The 19,785-nt window shown below is 38.5% G+C and overlaps 1 protein-coding gene across 1 annotated transcript in view; it reads left to right on the top strand.

Annotated features, from left to right (window-relative positions):
- PTPRN2 (protein tyrosine phosphatase, receptor type N2) overlaps positions 1 to 9,564 on the top strand; it is a 1,506,109-nt gene extending 1,496,545 nt beyond the window's left edge. Inside the window, exon 23 of the mRNA XM_027841109.1 lies at positions 6,304 to 9,564. Coding sequence (XP_027696910.1) covers positions 6,304 to 6,375 — 72 coding nt within the window. The 3' untranslated portion in view covers positions 6,376 to 9,564. The remainder of the gene's footprint in view (positions 1 to 6,303) is intronic.
- Positions 9,565 to 19,785: the final 10,221 nt, after the last annotated feature.

Here is a 19,785-nt window from a genome sequence, read left to right as displayed (position 1 = left end):
ATAGATAGATAGATAGATAGATAGATAGATAGATAGATAGATAGATATCTCCTGGATTTACTTACCTGGGAATATGTTGTTCTACCCTTCCCCTCCCCCAGCGGAGTGCAAGCTTCTTGAGGGAATAAAATATTTATCTCTAGCACCTAGCAGTGTCAGGCATGTAGAAAGTACTTAATGCTTGTTTTTGATAGCTTCATTATCCTTTTTTTAATTTAGCTGAGTAGCTCCTCAGACAACAGGAATATAGACCATCAAAGCCTTTTCTGCTTGATGGAAATTGCTAGTGCCTGTGCCACATTAACATAGTCTTTAAGAATGCAGGGACACTTCCATGGCACAGTAAGGCATTGGAGTAGAACATTAGGATATGGTATCTTATTATTTTTTCATTATAATTATAGCTGTCTTTATAGGGGAAATTGCTTTGCTTCTATGAGGTAGTTTAATAGACTCTGCTGCATGCCATGAGACATATAAAAGAAGTATATAATAGATAGTCCCAGCCCTCAAGAAACTTACAATTTAGTTAGGAAGACAACATATAGACACACAGAAACTTAAAGAACAGTATAATATCGTACAAGAGATGTCACAAGGCAGTTTGTGAAATTGTCCATGCAATTTCAACTGTACTATATTTCTAACATTCACAATAAAGGTTTTATTTTTAGGGAGGAGAGAAAAAATTACAGGACATAGTTAAAATAACATGCATCAAAAGATAAATGTACCCCTTTCTTCAAGATGTATATCTTATAAACACATTTCTTCCTTCCTTCCTTCCCCTTTGGTGCATCTCTGTGAAAGTGACCATTTTTAATCAGAGCCCTCAAGTTTCTTCCTTTGAAACTATTTAGTAGAGTTAACTTTTTTTTTAATTTTCTCATCACTTAGAAATTCAAGTCAATTGACCAGTTTGTTCCAAAGCCAAGACACTATTTTCTGTTCGCTCTTATGGAACATCACATATGACAGAAATCCTTTTTGAAAAACTCTTAGGAAGAACACACACGCACACACACACGAGATGCTTACTTCACCACCATTTCTTCATTTTCTCTTCTGTCTGCATTTTCCCTTCATCTCTCCTGCATCCTTACCCACATCTCCCCCAATTAATCTAAATTTCCCAAATAGTCTTCATTAGATGCTTCCTGTCATCACCAACATTCAATATTGCATTTTCTGATCCCTCTAATAGCCATCCTACATCCTTGCCCATTCTAAGAAATTGAGATTTGTACCTTCCCCAATTACTCTGGCTGTCTCCCTATATTCCCAGCTGTGGACACAAAGATGTGCAGCAATTCTATTCCATTCTTTTCCTTTCCACACCCAAGCTTTGTCTGAAACAAAGATCAGATACTAGTCTTTGACTACAGAAGGCCAAGAGAGGACCAAATGGACTGGTCTGATTTATTTTCCTGAAGGAGAAGGAAAGTAAAGATTTCATTGCCCTAGGAGAGAGGAGGTTGTTTACAGAATCTTTGAGGCAGAAAAGATATTGTTCCCCTCCAAAATGAAGGAATGGGCATAGACACCTCCATCATCGATTCCACTCACCAGAACCCCATCAAAAATGTTTTTAACATGAAAACTGTGTGCCAGTGTCTAGTATCCCAGAAAAAAAGTTATGTGAATCAATCAACAGGCATTTATTAAGCACCTACTATGTGCCAGGCATTGTTCTATGTGCCTAGGGTATAAAGACAAAAATGAAATAATCCCTTAAGGAGCATAATTATATTCTTTATGTATGAGTGTACAAAAGCTATAAAAAATAAATACAAAGTAAGCTATGGAGCATTGCTCTAGATTCATTTAGTCTTTTTTCTGTTCATTTTTAGGAAGGAATGTAACTAAAGTGTTATGAATGTGGGCTAAAATTGTCTGTTGATTTGAATCCTCTCCTGTGGTGAACCAGAGTAAATGAACTGAAAATATCTCTCTCTCTCTCTCTCTCTTTCTCGCTACCTCTTCTCATTCCCATCCCCCTATACACAGTTTTTGACCACTGATTTTTGGTATATATCAGCCAAACATCTGCAGATTGTTCCCCTGCATATATGTAACCAGAAACTGGACATGGAAAACCCTTCCCAAAATAATGGAGCTCAAATTTAATTTCAATTCGCACCTTTTTAATATTTTTTGCGTGGAAAATATTAACCCATTTCCCAATTTCCTACTCAATTGGCAAATAATCAAATTCTTGGCTGGTTTTCAGATCCTTTCCATTCTCGGATATTATAAAAACCAGGTGGCCTCAAATCCTTTCCATCCAGATGACCTCTTGTTCTTCTAAAATTGGATTTGGGCCAGGTCTGAGTCAGGATGACATTTTGCCATTCTTCCAAGGCTATGTTTTGTTCTTTAATTAGACTTTATCTATATATACTTCCTATTCAGTGCTTTCTTAAAAATAAATTTCCATTGCAAAAAAAAAAAATTTTTTTCAAATCTTAAAATTCAATCACTTTCTAATTCACATGCCCAGTTGGTCTTTACCCCTAAAGTTGCTTACTGAGAGTAGCTGATAACTCTTAGAAAGTAGATCACTACAGAAATCTTTTACTTATTTTACACTTTATACTTTACTTGTTTATAGCCCCAATTCGAGAGAAAATTTCACAATCAAGAGGAAGGCCATTCCATTCTGCTTCATTTGGCACTGTTGACTGTCCTTCCCTCCCTTCTTCCTGAAGACTTTCTCTTCCATGACTTTCATGACATGACTCTTCCTGGTTGTCTTGCTGCCTGTCTGACTGCTTCTTCTCAGTCTCGTTTGCTGGTTCATCTTTCATATCATACTTCCTAATTGTGGGTATTCCCCAAGGCTCTGTTCTAGATGCTCTTCTCTTCTCTTTCTGCATCTCTGAGTGACTTCATCAGCTCCCGTAGGTTTAATTTTCATCTGGGATGATAGGGAGTCATACCAATGACTCCCAGGTCTATATATGCAACCCCATTCTCTCTCTTGAATTTCATTCTTGCTTCAACACTTGCCTTTTTGACATGTCAGACTCAGTATCTTAGGGACATCTTCAATTCAATGCATCTGAGTTCATTATCTTTTCCCCTATACCCCACTCTCTTCCAAATTTCCCTTTTTTAAATCACCACTTTTTCTGTTTCCCAGGTTTGTAACATTGGCCTTGTCTTTGACTCCTTACTCTCCCTCTCCTCATATATTCAATCAGTTGTGAAAACTTATCATTTCTGTCTCCACATGATCTTACTTCTCTCTATTTCTCTTGACTCCCACAGCTACCAGTATAGTTCAGGCCCTTATCTCTTCTCCCAAGATTATTTCAACAACCTCCTAATTGGTACTCCTCCTTCAAATCTCTCCTCTCTTCAGCCCATCCTACACACTACTGCTGAAGTGATTTTCCTTAAATCTAATCAGACCATGTCCCTGTCCCATGCAATTCATGCCTTTGAACTACGTCTCCCATGTTTGTAATGAACTCCCCGCAGTATGGCTTCCAACTTCTTCATTTAACTGAAACTACTTTAGCCATTGTTACCAATGATCTCATAATTACCAAATCTCCTGGTCTTTTTGCATTCCTTATTCTTGATTTCTCTGGAGCCTCTGACACTATCAATCACCCTCTTCTCCTCCTCTCTTCTCTAGGTTTTCATGACATTGCTCCATCCTAGTTCTCTTCCTTGTTTCACTATTCCTCAGTCTCTTTTGATGAATCTTCATCCAGGTCATTTCCTACAAATGAAGGTCCTCCCTTAAGTTCTGTCCTGACTCCTTTTCTCTTCTCCCACTATTCACTTTACTTAATGATTTCATCAGCTCCCATGATGAGATGAGAGTAGATATGATGATTCCCAGATCTACTTGTGCAGCCCTAACTTCCTTCCTGACCTTTAGTCTCAAAATCTGCATTTGCTTATTGGAAATCATAGATATCTAGATGTTTTGGATACATCTTAAACTCAACATGTCCAGAACTGAACTTAATAGCTTTCCTCTGAAAGCCCTCTTTTCTATTACCGTTGAGGTTATCACCATCCTCTCAGTCATTCAGGCTCACAACCTAGATGTTATCCTCAGTTCCTCACTTTCTTTCATCCTCCCCATAGCCAATCTGTTGCCAAGTTGTGTCGATTCTACCTTCATAACATCTCGTGTATGTGCCCCTTTTTTTCTCCTCTGCCAACTCTCACCAGCCTAGTGCAGGACCTCATTATGCCTGAACTATTACAGTGGCCTTCTGGTTGGTCTCCCTGACACAAGTCTCTTCCCACTCCAATCCAGCCTGCATTCAGCTGTCAAACTGATCTTCCTAAAATGTGAGTCTTGGCATATTATACCCCCTATAAATTCCATAAATTCCTTTTCACCTCCAGGATCTAATATAAAATCCTATTTGTCTTTTAAAACCATTCATACCCTGGGCTGTTCCTGCCATCCAATGACCCTGGCCTCTTTGTTATCCCTCACCCCACTCCAACTTCATGTATATTCACTGGCTGTCCTAATGCCTGGAATTCTCTGTCTCCTCAACTCTGCTTCATGGCTTACCTAGCTTCTTTCAAGTCTCACCTGAAAATCCACCTTCTACAGGAAGTCTTTCCTAAGCCCCCTTAAATGTTAATGCCTTCCCTTAGACAATATCTCCAATTCATCCTCTATGTGTATGTGTGTGTATAAAAAACTTATTTGTCCATAAATGTTTTCATGTTGTCTCCTCTGTTAGACTGTGAGCTCCTTGAGAACAGAGACTGGGTTTTTTGCCTTTTTTTGTATCCCCAGCACTTAGCACAGTGGCTGACATACAGTAGGTGTTTAATAAATGCCCATTGACTACAGTGCACACCATTTGAGAGTAATTCTGTAGAGAGAGTTGAGGTATTCTAATGTTGCCCCAAATTAGCTATTTTTTATGATATTTTCTGAAATCACCATAAAACATTTATGTGACTACATTAGCAAGAGATATTTTTGAATATGCATTGTGTGTCTTTTTTGTAATATCACATTAAAAGTAGTATTAAAGAAAAAAAGCTATCTTTTGCTCTTGGCCACAAAACAATTCTGGATAATTTTCAAAATCGACCTTTGAAGGAAAAATTTAGATCCATGGGATTTGTATGATGAAAAAATAGGCTTGATTAGTAGTTGCTATCTACTCAAAAAAAATTGAGAATTTTTTGTCCATATAGAATGTGACCTGGATAGAAATCAAAGATCAGATGGAAATTTAGTTATTCTATCATTTGGCTTCTCAAAATATATAACTCATCTATGGGATGAAAGATACAATTTTCAGCGTAAGTACTTATTGATGCTATTCAGGCTCCCCTCCCTCTGTCATGGATTTTTCTTTTGAAGAATAAATATCTAAATTCTAAATTCTCATTTCCTCAAAGTCACTGACATCTTTATAGCACTTTATGGTTTACAAGCTGTTTTCTTCACCACAAGAAACTGAGACCCAAAGACTTTTAATGACCCAACCAGGACTGTCTGAGCCAGAACTCAAAGCCAACCCCTTCCATATACAAAGTCTAGTGCTCTTTCCAATACACTACACCAGCTGTCTGTCATCTATCTATCTGTATGATTCTTTACTCCCACCTCCTCCTCCTTCCTTCCCTCTATCCACTTCTTTCTCTCTCTCTCTCTATGTACATACACACTCAAACACATATCTTTAATAAGAAAGACACCGATGATGAGGTAAGCTTGTTGGCAATTTAAACAAAATTGTGGGTTGTGTTGAGATAAATGTCGATTTGTAAAACAATTATAACATTGCTCTTCTTTGCTCTATACATTACTTTTTAAGGACAGAAAAATCCAGGATTAATTTATAATTCTGAGTTCTAAAAACATCGCATGCTTGCAAAGCTAAAAATTCCTATTTTAAGCACTAACCCAATTAACCTGTGTCAGTCAGGACTGGTTAACTGTTTTCTTTCTTCCTAGCAGATGAAACCAGAGCATAACCACCTTTCCTCCAAACTCTACTGAAAATAGCTTCCCCAATGTGTTGGTTTCCACTGGCAGTGTTTCCTCCTGATGATAAAGAATGAGGCTTTCACTTACACAATGCTCTGCTCAATGTCAGGTTCAGTGTCAAGTTTGTGTCTGTTGCATTAACAGACCAAAGTTCACTTTGTTCCCTTCCACTGGAGTATGTGGTATGGCTTGGATGGTCTTATTTTGTCTAAATGGTTTCTTTCTACAAAACAGAACAGAATTTCAAATTGGGGCAAGAAAAAAGCAATGCTCATTCACCCACTTTTTCTTTTTTCTTTTCCCCTAAATGTCCACAGGAGCAGTTTGAATTTGCCTTGACAGCAGTGGCTGAGGAAGTAAATGCAATACTAAAGGCACTCCCTCAGTGAGCATCCCCGTTCCTTGAAGCTTTCTGAAGACTCGTCCCTCATCTCCTCATCCTCCATCCCTGTGAATGTTGTTGGAAACTATGACTTGACCTTAACTGTGTCTTCTATTGTAACCACATAGTCATAGGGTCTTCAAAATGCCTATAGCTGATACAGTTTAGCAGTTAAAATGTGTATTTTGTTTAAATAAAAAATATATAGAAACATCATTGTTTGGGAAAGGGGGAATAATTCATCTATTCATTTTCACTTTCTTGAAATAATTTTTCAACTTCCTGAAAGCAAACATTTCACACACATTTAATTTCAAATAATATAATAGTAGCAGTTCATTAATTAGCATATTCTTATGCTCTTAGAAGAGAGTGCTTAGTTTTCATCTATAGCTTTCCAAAGGAAGACTGATAGGGTCTTAAATTAAAAACTCACAAGTAACAAAAAAATCACATTGGAGATGTGTGTATGTGTATGTATATGTATATACACACACAAACATACATATAGAGATACACATATATTTTTTTAAAAACCTGACTTACCATAAAGAGATGCTACCTTCCCATGAAGAGTTTGAGCAGCTAGACAGAAGGTTACCTTAACAGTTGTTAATATTCTGTAGCTTTTATACAAATGCCAGGAAGAAAGCAAATTGCTGGTGTCATGCTGCTAGCCTAAGCTGGAGGCAGGTGATTTAGCCTTATTGGCACAGATGTTTGGCAGCCAAAAGCATATAATCCACAATACTGAAGTGATCACAAGGATTTTCTCCCATGTTCAAATATGCTTTCATCCCATGTATTTACTGTGCTCAGAAATTTTTAAAATTCCATTTCCAGCTCACATAAAGTGCTTCCCCTACCTTAAAGTGCTAAATAATGCTATGTTTCTATTCAAACATAAGGACAGACTTTCCCTGTAATAGAAACTTATTCAAAACAACATACTAGTCCATCTAACATGGAAACATAAGTCAGTCCAGCATTAGGGCAGCAGCATTGCAATATTCATTGTGTGGCTGGATGGTTAGAATAGAAAGAAAAATGCAACAAGGTGCTTATGGAAAGTTTCTGACTAGTCTAACACAGTAACCTCACAGTCCAAGAGATGCGATAGTACAACCTGTAGGGAATGTTTTATGGGTACCTCTTGGTAGTCCTGGGAAATGTACCATGGAAATTCCCATTCATTTCATGGAAGGGAAGGCATATAAAGAAACCTACTTCTTTACATGTGACTTCACAATGTCAAAAACACCCAGTAGAAAGATAGAAAGTATAGTCAGACGTCCATTTATATTTTGTCCTCTACTGCCTCATTTAATGAGATTTTCACCCCCTTGCTGAATTAGATGGGTTATTTGGGGTTTATATTTGGGGGCTGAATATTTTTGTTAAAATTGTACTCTGTGTTATTGTTGGCTTCCCAAAGATGCTTATTCTTCTGCCTTTCATTGGACATAATTATCATGCTAAACGAGACCCAAAGGTCTTCCTCTCTGTGTTGGATTAATTCATAAGACTGTGTACAAAGTGTTTCCAGTCCCTTTGCTTTTCCACTGCATTCCGTGTAATGCCTACCATTTTAACCAGTTAGTTATTACATTTGAAGAAGCAGTTCCTACTGTAAGAAAAAGAGAGATGCCAAAATGTATGCATCTGTTAATGGTATAGGTGTGTGATGCTGCTTGAACACATCTACCTTTCCTTTAGAAAAATTATGTTGTTTTTTTTTCCTAGTGGTAATTTAAATCATAGGCAAAAAAACTATCTGAATGAAGGGAACTAATACCTAATTGTAATGTATAACTATGTATGTCTCAGATATCCTCCAAAGAGGGAGATATATTTAATTGTGCCATATTAAACTTTTGATTTCAGACTTGAATGGTCTTCATTTATGGATGGGAGAACACTTCTTTTTTCCCATCAAAATTCATGTTATTTTGGAAACTAACATAAGTTTAGGTTTGCTTAGAACAGTAATAGTGTATACTTAGAGCCGAAAATCATATTGCTATTTTAGCTACTGTGTATAAGTACTTAAAGGCAGGAATGTCACAGAGATCTTATTTTTAGCAAAATAATTAATCTTATCAAAAGGCTCCAGACATGCCTTTTTCCAAGTAGGTGTCATAGTCTATTGTTAGTATTTGTAACTGCTTGATATGGGTATCCTATAGGGGAGTGATTACAGGTACCGTTTTCTTCTACATAAAGCATTCCAGGCAGAAGAAAGTCTGTCTCCTTCCTATCTCTAGGAAATGTGTTTCCACAACCTTCTTTAGTAACTAGACATTTGTCCTAGCACTTCTTCAAATCCTTTACTACCCTTAAATACCCCACAAATTGTCTACGCTTTGGGAAAAGTCCATTTCTTCTTTTGTCTTCAGTGGAGCTAAAAATGACCTAATTATCCTCCTCTGTATAACGGCCTCTCAGAATACCTGAAAACAGCTATTAAGTGATAAGCATTTTAAAGCTTTTCAAGAAATAACTAAAAGAAAATGCATTCCTAGGAGATGACAGTTAGGAGAAACCTTTTCCAATTCAATATTTGACTATTTAGGTAAATAAAGTTAAATAATCACCATCAAGCAATTTTGCCTCAATAACTTCAGTCAGAACAATGGCATCAGCTTCTGGAGACATACTACTGTATCTCAGCTGATTAACTTGCAATCCCTCATTAAGAGAATGATCTCAAACACTTAATGGGGGAATAGTTAGTATAACTCTGCTTTACAACTAACCATAGGTGAATGAAAACCTACTGCATCGATTTTGCTCCTCATGTATTTCCCAGAGGGAGAACAGACTTTATTTCAATGGGCTGAATAAATTCACACAAGGCTAATATAGTTGGTAATTCAGCATTATATCTATGGCACTTCCCCCAAAGACTCTGGCCGTGGCCAGTTGATTTTAGAACTTTGGCCACAGTAAGTCTACCTGAGTCTCTTCATCAGTTAAAGTTCTGTGTAGTCAAAAATGTTTTACTTTTTAAATTATTTTTATGGTGAATAAAACAATCTCTAATTCCTCCTTGGTGCCTATAAGTTTGTGACTCATATTCCAGGATTATGCCCTAAGGTTACCTGCAGAACTTCCACTCCACGAGTAAATATGTTGTTTAATGGTGTTCCTTCTCACCAATTATCGATAGTGATTAACAATTGCCATGGTCAATAAATAGCATCGATTACAATTACCATTATTGGTCATTGTCATTCTTCCTTCAAAACCACCTACTGCACTGTGCTAGAAACATCCTGAGTGACACTCCTGGCCTCAAGTATCTTGTACTCTCATACAGGAGACATGAAAGCACTAGATAAGAATTATGGAGCAAGATATAAGGAAGCAAATGTGGAGACAAAGGAGTGATCTAGTGGGAGAAACAATAGTCAAGAGGAGACCTCTTGATAGAGATGAATCTTAAAGATGGTAGTCTTTAAAAAAAAAAGTTGGGATGTAGCTGATTGTCCAAAAGATTTCACAAGTCAGAATTAGAGCCAAGATGCTAGAGTTTAGAGTAATGGTATGCTCTTGACTGACAGTGCCGTGGTCCCTGACCAAGATATGTCCACTTCTGTCTGCATTGTTTCCTTCACACTATGGCCACAACCAATCATCTTCTCTTCAAGTTACTGTTGTTTCATCTCCAAACTATTTTGTAGCCAGACACTCGCATGAAGTATTTTGCTGAGATTGCCCCCTTGAGACCATAGCAAATAATGGTTTTGGGGATTGTATGCTATTTTTACAAAATAAAAAGCCAAATCAAATTTTTGTACACTAACCCTAAAATCCCAATTAACAGCAGAAAAACAGCATGTCAGTGTCAATCTAGGAAGTGCAAAGATATATGGCTGTCATGGTAGCCCCCATTGGTGTTCTCTAGAAGTATGTATGTGTGTGTATGTGTGTGTGTGTGCGCATGTGCATGTGTGTGTGTATATATATACATATACATATGTATGTATATATATATATATACACATGCATACATACATATATATCACACTGAGTCATTCAAATTCTCAATTTACTTTCATCATAATTAGCAAATTTTGTAATAAGTATTTAACAGATGTTTGTCAATTGATACACCCAAAACAAGTCATACAAAATGTATCCAAGTCAACAGGCATAAAATACATCCTTGAAAACCACCAGGGAGGCCCTGGCTTGAGGACTGGTGGTGGGGAAAGGTGTTAGACCCCGAGGAAACTCCATTATTCTATCAAGAAGTTCAAATTCTCACCTTATCCTTCATCACAGCTCAGTAGGGAAACATCAAAGCATTCTGTTCATCTCACTCTAACGCTACTAAAAACGTCCACTTTTTCTAGATGATTCTTGTCCTCTGATGAGGGACAGTGTTGGCTGGCGGTATAGCATCTGGACTAAGACAGACAAAAGTGTACCTTTCTGTTCCATTGTAAGTCCCAAGACTATTCCATTATATTTCTGAATGAGAGATTATCACTAAAGTCTATCACTACCTGAGAGTAAAGGGAAGAAAAGATGTTTCAGAAGGTCGTAGCTTCGACAAATTGAGAAGTCAATGGTTTGAGCAAAGGTTCAACTCATGCAGGTGCAAAATTCTCCATCCCTTCTGCACTTATCTGATGCCACAGCTCTCTGGCAGTTAGATGTATGGAGTACCTGTTTGTATTTTGATTTTATCTAAGTCAGAATGGCCTTGATTCTAAGTCAGCCAAGAGTCTGCCTTAAGTCACCGAAGTCATGCAGCTGGTCCTTTTCATGTTGTGTGCCAGCAATGATTTTGTTCAACTTGGTTGTCTCTTGACATGGGCTGCCATCTCCCTTTTATGTGGCTAAAGTAAACCCTAAATCAAATCTACCAATCAGATGTGTGTTTGGGGAGTGGCAGGAGGCTGTTTTTCAATTTTCATGCCAGGGGCTTGAGTTTCAAGTTGATCCTATTGATACATTTTACTAGATGGCAAAAAATTATAAGCTTATCATAAGAACATTCTTTTTTTTTCTTCCCAAGTTAACTCAGAGCTTTTCAAAAACTGATTTGCATGCCCTCTGCTCCCTGCCTTTCTTTTGCTGTTTTGTGCTCTCACTTTTAAATGCATGCATAAAATAACCTCAACCCAGTCCATGGGGAGATGACAGCAATATTATATGTAAACTCTGTTTTGTGCTTTATTAATCAAGTAAAACATTAATAAAAAACCTGTCATAATTAGTGGAAGAGGCATTAATTTTAAAATGTTTATTGGAATAGAAAATTAGAATTTGATTATACCTTTGTTGCTAAACAATGGGTTGTTTTAATTTTATTCCATGTATTTGTTTAGAAGCTGGTCTTAGCCATTTATTGTGATCCACTTTTTAAAAACTGTACAGTTTCTATCATTTGCTTTTTAAATTGAGTATGATTTGTAGGTTTGATTGGTTTGCTTTTATTTTCTACCTCCTTCAGAATATTTGAAGGTTTTTCTGTGTTCTAAAATGCTAAAGATACACACACATACACATAGACACACACATATACCCCAAAATTACTGCTCATCTCTCTAGGTTCATTTCTTAACAAAAAGAATATGCTACAGATCTGCCCTACAGAATGCAGTTAAAGCATGATTTCTTTACATTATATTTAGTTTACCATATCCCACAACCTAGAAATGTGACACCAGAAAGACCTTATTGGAGATGTGTCCATGCATGCCCTTTGTATTTAATGGTGCAACACTGGTCTCTCTTCAGATGTTTTTCCTTCCTGTTCATCAATTATGCTAAATTCTTAATATGCATATAAAAAAGAATTATACAAAATATTTTGTGCTACCTCTATACAAATTTCACTTGTGAATAAAGTCACATTGTCTGTGGAGTATTGTGAATACAGCAACATGGTCTGATGTCTTCTTGGGGACCAGTAACTGGGCTGTTTGGGGGACAGAATACTACACACACAGCTTGCTAGGTCCAGACCATTCTGTAGGGGAAACTAAGGGTTTCCTAGAATTTGCTGGATACTTTGACACAGAGTAGATGAGGATCTTCACATTGTGAATCTTACTCTTAAAGATTCCATTGTATACTTTCTCAAGAGCTAGAAAGGTCTGAAGTAACTGTAGTTATACTAAGTTAACTGGGACAGGGCTGAGACAGAAGTTCGGTTTCTAGCATCAAAAGGGACAACATGAAAATGTGAGTAAATGGGGTTGTCTTTGCCTATGAGATCACTTAATGAGTATCTAGCACAGAGGTGGGGAACCTGCGGCCTCGAGGCCACATGTGGCCACCTCTGGAGCATGTGGTAAATACTAAACACTGTAGATACAAAGTCAAATACCAAATAAGTCAGTCCCTGCCATCAGGAATCTAACCACCTAATGGTAGAGATATTATATGCCTATATAGATACATGTAAAACACGTACAGATTAAGTACAAGGCAAAACAAACAAAGGGAGAAGGGAAGGACCAGGAAAGGCCTCGTGTAAAAGGTGATACTTGAGCTGAGCCTTGAAGGAAACAAGGAACTCCCAAAGGTAGAAAAAAGAAGGAAATGAGTTATAAACATAGGGGACCATCAGTGAAAAGATGAAGACAGAAAACTGAGCATCATATATGAACAAAGGAAGAAGGTCAGTTTGGCTGGACTGCAGAATAAATGAAGGAGAGTAATATGTAATAAAAGGCAACTAGGTGGAGCAGATGGATAGAGCACTGGGCCAAAGTCAGGAAGACCCGAGTTCAAATCTGACCTCAGACACTTACTAGCTCTATGACCCTGGGCAAGTCACTTAACCCTGTGTGCCTCAGTTTCCTCATCTGTCAAATGAACTGGAGAAGGAAATGGCAAACCATTCCAGTAGCTTTGCCAAGAAAACCCCAAGAGGGATTACAAAGAGTTGGACACAATAGAAATGACTGAACAACAGTGAGTGATTTTATAAAGGTAGAAATGACAAGCTTTGACTGCTATCTTCTGTCCTCACAGCACTGAATTCTTTGTACCAGCTAATAGTAGATAGTTGGTAAATTAGGCAACATTCTATAGTGGAGAGACATGAACTTGTGTAAGCTGAGGCAAGTCAATTAAACTCCCTATGTCTCAGTTTCCTCATTTGTTAAAAAAAAAAAAAAAGGACCAACTGGGACTAGATATTCAACAATGCCCCACTCAGCTCGAAAATCCCCTGACTCTAATTCTAGTGACTAGAGATCCCCTTCACTTCCCAACTGCATTTTTAACAATGACTTTTAGAAGGAAAGACCCCTGCCTTTGTTGTCTAACAGAGAGGACAGATAGGTAGGAGGGATGGTGTCACAGTAGCTTGGTGGGAGGAGCTATTTTTAGGCTGAGGACATTATATAAAGGATAGGTCCTAAGAACAATCAGGATTCATCTCAAGAAGGAAGAGGTGTCCCTAGAACATTTTGTTTGTTTTATTTTGTTTTTAAAGGTGGAAACTTTTTGGCTAAGTCTTCTGTAGAACCAAACTTGACTCATTTTACTGGGAGAATAATGTTGATATAAAACCTTCAGTTTGAATGCTAAAGGGATTTCATTAACCTTTTCTTCCTGAAGAGGTAAGTTTCCTTTCTGAAGGAAAAAAAAAATCTCTTTTCCAAGAGGTGTGTTGTATCAACCTTCATTGACCAGTTCAGCAATATGGTTCTTACTTTGGCCTCTACCACCAAAGAGTTGAGGGTTTGGGAATGATGATACTTCTGAGACCTTTCAAAGCATAAATAGTATGGGCCAAGGCCTGTGCTGGGGACAGGACTTTGTGCCTTAAATTCTCAACACTAGTGTCTTTCCCCTCAGAGTGAAATGTATACATGCGATCTAGGACAGAGGTGTCAAACTCATGGTCAGCAAGCCAATGCCCACAAAACTGCTGAATGCAGCCCCCAAATCAGATTAAAACATAATTGGGGAATGTCTAACTAAATCAATAAAAACAAAATATAATATAATGTTAATTTGTGTCAATATGCACACCACCCCCACCCAAGGATTCATTTCTATTTGAGTTTGACACCTTTGGTCTAGTGAAAGAGTATGGGAATTGGGAAACCTGGACTTTAGACCCTCCTTGGCCACCAAACATCACTAAGAATTTGCCATGTCTGCAATCTTGTCCCAGAGTTACAACAGTCAAACTCAAACAGCTAGGTGGCACAACCCATAGAATACTGGGCCTGGAGTCAAGAATTCTTGCATTCAAAACCAGCCTCAGATATATGCTAGCTGCATGACCCTGGGCAAGTCACTTAACCCCTACCAGCCTCAATTTCCTCATCTGCAAAATGGGGATAATAACAGCACCTACTTTCCAAGGTTGTTGCGAGGATCAAATGAGATAATAATTATAAAGCACTTAGCACAGTGCCTGGCACGTAATAATTATCTTATAAATATTAGCTATTGCTATTTATCATATGAAAGAAATATGAAAGTAATGGGCAAAATAAACACGTAAAATAAAAGGCAATATTATTATTGTCGTGATTTACATGAGTGATCATAGGTTCAGATAGTCACATCCTAGGAGAGGACCTATCCCACTTGTCTTGGGGAAGTGGCATGGGATCATCACACCATAGAGTCAGGAGACCTAGAGTAGAGTACCAACTCTGACCCTCACTAGCTGAGCAGGTTTGGGAAGGTCATGCTGCCTTTTCTGAGGACAGCTGCCTCGTCTATAAAATAGGAGTAATCAGTAATGAGCTACCAGCAGAGTGGCCTAGTGGATAGAGTGGTGGACTTGAAGTCAGGAAGACAGATCCAAATATTGCATCTGCCATTAATTGAGTAACCCTGAGTGACTTGTTTAAATTCTACGGGCCTTGGTCAAGTCCCTAGGACTTATCTCTAAGTTACAGATGAGCTGAGAATTCCCCCACACCAAGGAAATCCAAGATCCTTGCAATTACTGTCCTGACCACCTCTATGGGCTATTGTGAGCAAAGTGCTTTGTAAGCTTAAAAAGCTATAGAAAAATGGGAGGTATTTCAGTTTCAGGGACAGGATATTAGAATAAAAGAAGACATGGGAACAAAATACAACCCACCTACTTGGGTACTATTCATAGCTGATGAGTCACCAATAAAGGTTCAGTTGATAAGATACCTGGAGATGCCCAGTTCTTTTCTCCTGCTACTTTGAGTAGAAGTTCTGATAATAATAAATGTCATTGATACAGTGCTTTAGGGGGAAGATGAAATCTATACCTTTGATTTCATCAGTGTAGGGTATTTCCAGCATAGAAACTTCTTCTACCAATGTAGATCATGATTCTTGTTCAATGTAAGGATTACCTGGAACACTGAGAGGTTAAGTGACTTGCCTATTGTCAAGGAACCGGAATGATTCAAAGGCAAGACTTGAACCCAGGTCTTTATAATTCTCAGACTGTCCTCCAGCCACATGCTGACTCTCAACTCATAAAATTATGATGTAAAATCAGGACATCATTAATGGGCATATCTCTCCATAGAGTCTTACATATATTATTTCATTTGATCTTTACAACCACCAAGGAGGTATATATTAGAGGTATGGTCACCCCAATTTGATAGATGAGGAAAATGAGGCATATGGACACAAGACCAGCAACCTCTCCATGGTCACAGTGCTAGTAAGCGTCAGAGGCAAGATGTGAACTCAGTTCTTACTGACTTCAGGTCTAGCTCCAGCTACTTTAGCACCATTGCTTCTCAGGATCCCCTAGGCAACAAGATGGCACTGTGGATGGAATGCCAGTCCTGAAGTTAGGAAGACCTGAGTTAAAATATCTTCTCAGACACTTACTATCTTGTGCCCCTGAGCAAGTCACTTAACTTCAACTAGTTACATCATGGATTACAGCTACAGAAAGCAGCGGTGACTGGGACGGACATCAATTCATCTTTTGGTAAGCATAGGCTTTTGGAAGTTTTATGAGAGATTTCCTGTCTTATAGATATGCAGCTGACAAATTAAACAAATACTCTTTTGTCATCAACGATACTGACTATATAACCCATCTTGAGTCCCCCTGAAAGTTAACTACAGAGTATTCATCCACAAATTGTCCAGATCCTCCCATTGGTTCACCATAATGAAATCCATGCCCTTTGCTGGGGGCCTTCCTTGACATTGTAAAGATAATGGTATAGAATAGATGTTGTCAACTGATGATTATCCCTTGGTCTCACCACATATCCAGTCAACCATCTTTTTTTTTCAATCATACATTTCTTTGATGACATCCTTTCCTCAGGTTCTTCTTCATCAAGCTTTAATTGTTATCAATCAATCCACAAGCACTTTTTAAGCACTTACTGTGTGCCAGACACTGGACTAGGCTCTTGGGGTTACAAAAAAGACAAAAACACAAAATCAGTCCCTTTCTTCAAGGATCTTAAATTCTAATGGGGACACTACATGTACCTAAGTGGGTACATATAAGTTGCTTAAAGAAAGAAATCAGATGAATTTAGAGGGGAAGACTCAAGTGGCCCAAGGAGACTAGGAAGGCCACCCATAATAGGTCAACTTTGAACTGAGTCTTAAAAGAAGCCAAGGTATCAAAGGGGCAAAAATGAACAATCATGGGGCACAGCCAGTACAAAGGCACAGAGATAAATGAAGTGCCATATGAAAGAAACAGCAAGGAGCTCTGATGACTTTGCTAGAGCAAAGAGTTTCTGAAGGTGAACAAAGTGTGAGAAGACTGGTGTCACCACCTGTTCATACCCATCATGAAGCTCTCCACTGACCTTGGAGTAAAACTCATTTTGAATCCCTTTGATGCTGGAGTATTCTAAGATTCCCAATAACACCAGTAGAATATGGGTATTAATAGATGAGCCTTTGTTTCAGGGACATGTCGGAGGTCATTAAAGGACATTTCTGATTTCTCAACCCAGCCTAAACATCTCATATTTATGAATGGATAATCCTGGCTTTGGTTGAGCACTATATTGAAGACCCTAGCCTAGTTGGGAGACAGTATGATGGAGGGAGCCCAGAAAGAAGCTCGTGGAGAGGGGGGAGAAGGAACATTGAAGATTTAATTTTCCCTTTTGCACAGTTTGAAGTCTCAACCTAGAGAAAGTCAGAAACTCATTTTCTCCCAATCCCATCATAGTTCCTTTTAAGCCCTTTATTTCTGCTCTACCACACTCCTTGTCTGAGTTCTTACAGTTGGGAAGGTCTCCAGTAACATCTCCCTTGCAGGGTTCCAGCCCACGGATTCCTGGTGTGTTTACTCTCTTTTTATCTCTGGACAGCTGTAGGGAGTGATTTTCCCTCCTGGCTCCCACCCCCGCAGGATGCTCTCTGGCACAGAGTCCCCTCTTTCTCAGGAGAGCCTTGGACCCAAGGGGGATGTTGGGAAAGACAGCAAGAAGAAACCCACATGGTGCTTCTAAGAAACAACTCTCTTTTTAAAGAAGTAGAATGTAGGCAGCTTGCTCCCTTCAGGTGGACAGGAGTCCCTGGAGAGTGGAAAGCCAAAGTATTTTTCAGATAGAATTTCTAACTGTACTCACACAATGACCAGTTATCCCTTAGGGTTTGGCCCAAAGAGTGAGGCCTTGAGGAAATGAGGCATAGGACATGTAAGTTTTGTTGGGGGGAAGAGGGGAAGGAAGGGAAGGAAGGGAAGGAGGGGAAAGATGTGTCCAGCACATGGAGCACTGTGGCCTGGAGACTACAGGCCTGGAGAGAGGAAGAAAAGTATCTGAAGTGAATACTTGTCCAAGCAGAGGCTAAAATCTCTTCAGCCATGTCTTCTAGTCCTCACCTCATAAACTGGTTAAAGGTGGAATTCCAGTTATGCACACAAGATGGAGAGTCTTTTGTTTTGCCTATAACCAAGGAATGCCAAAGTATACTTCGCACTAAAAAGGCTGGGAAAAGAAAAAGCCAAATACTGAAAAGAACGGAGTATAGTATGGACAGGACTGTCCAAGGATGGGGATAGGGGACAGGCTTCAGGGAGTAACCTAGAGTACTAGGTTTATAGTGAAAGAAGAAAACAAAGGAACTGAGAATTATAGATACCAAAGCAAAGTCTTAAAAAACCTCAGGGGAAAGGGTATGTGCATGTAGGAGAAGGAGAGAAATCGTTCCAGAAAGCCTGATGAAGTATCTAAAAGCAAAGCTGGAAACATATGGAAAAAAGAAGGCGTCATTGGTGAGTGCAGTTGGCAAGGCTACCTCCAAGAGAGAAGAGAGTATCCTAAGATTCTAAAGGTGCTAAGAAAGCGACTAAAAGGTCCATATTCCTTTACCCAGAGATGGCATCACAAGGGGTATACTCAAGGAGCTATGGGATAGAAAGGTCCAGTATACGCCAAAAGTAATTCTAGTGGCACTTTTCATGGCTACAAAGAACAATTTAAATGTCCATTGATTGGGGAAGAGCTGCACAAATGATAGCATGTAAATGTGATAGAATCTAACTGGACCATAAGACTCAATGAACATAAAGAATCTTGGGAGGCATCAAAGGTTTAAATGAAAACAATTCAAACAAAAAACAACAAAACCCAAACCGAACAATGTGTGGTTGCCAAATCTGGCCTGAAAAAAGAAATATGAGAACATGTTTCCCTCCCTTCTTCACAGAGTTACAGGGCCTTGGAGGTGGAATTTAACATATACTGTCAGAGCTGGCCAATGTGCTGATTTGCCTTACTGAAACACTTCTTTTTCTTTTATTTTCTTCTTTCATTCTTTGTTATAAGGAATGGATTTTGGGGTGGAACGCAGAAGAGGGATATATTAGGAAGTAAAGGTGATAGAAAAACAAAGGATATTAAAAAAAAAAGAAAAAGAAAAAAAAAACCAGGCATCTCCCAACCGAGGTCACAGTGGCTGATTCCAGTCCATGGTACTTAGAAATACTCATTCACATTTAGATGAGAATAACACTGCACAGTCGGATCAAGAGGGACCCTTATTTCTCCAACTAATTTTTTGTTTGGCCTTGCTCAAATCATTCCACCATCTTGGGCCTCAGTTTTCTCATCTGTTAAATAAAGAGGTTGGACTCAGTCTCAAAGGTCCCTTCTAACTCTCACATTCGGTCTCCAACCATCTGACTAGCTAAAGTCTTTATGGAAATATACCAGTTACTGAGGAAGAGAGAGAAAGAGGTCCAGGATTAGAGCTATTAGAAATCTATGGCTCTGGAACAATAAAAAGGCAAACAGTAGGAGCTATTGAAGAGACTTGAATAGATGTTGAATCTTCAGCACAGAAAGAATTGTTTCTAAATATGACTCCAAGCAAGCTTTTCTGGGTGACATCAGCTGTTCCTTAAATAAGCTTTTAAAAATAAAATCTCAAGAACCACATTTGTGTTCTTAGACTTAAAAAGATACAGTTATAGCAGCACACAGAGAGAAAGACACACACACACAAA

This window comes from Vombatus ursinus, unplaced genomic scaffold (assembly GCF_900497805.2).
Source record: "Vombatus ursinus unplaced genomic scaffold, bare-nosed wombat genome assembly UNPS02014852.1, whole genome shotgun sequence".
Lineage (NCBI taxonomy): Eukaryota > Metazoa > Chordata > Mammalia > Diprotodontia > Vombatidae > Vombatus > Vombatus ursinus.
The sequence above is the reverse complement of the archived record's forward strand: the minus strand, read 5'-3'. Positions and strand labels throughout refer to the sequence as shown.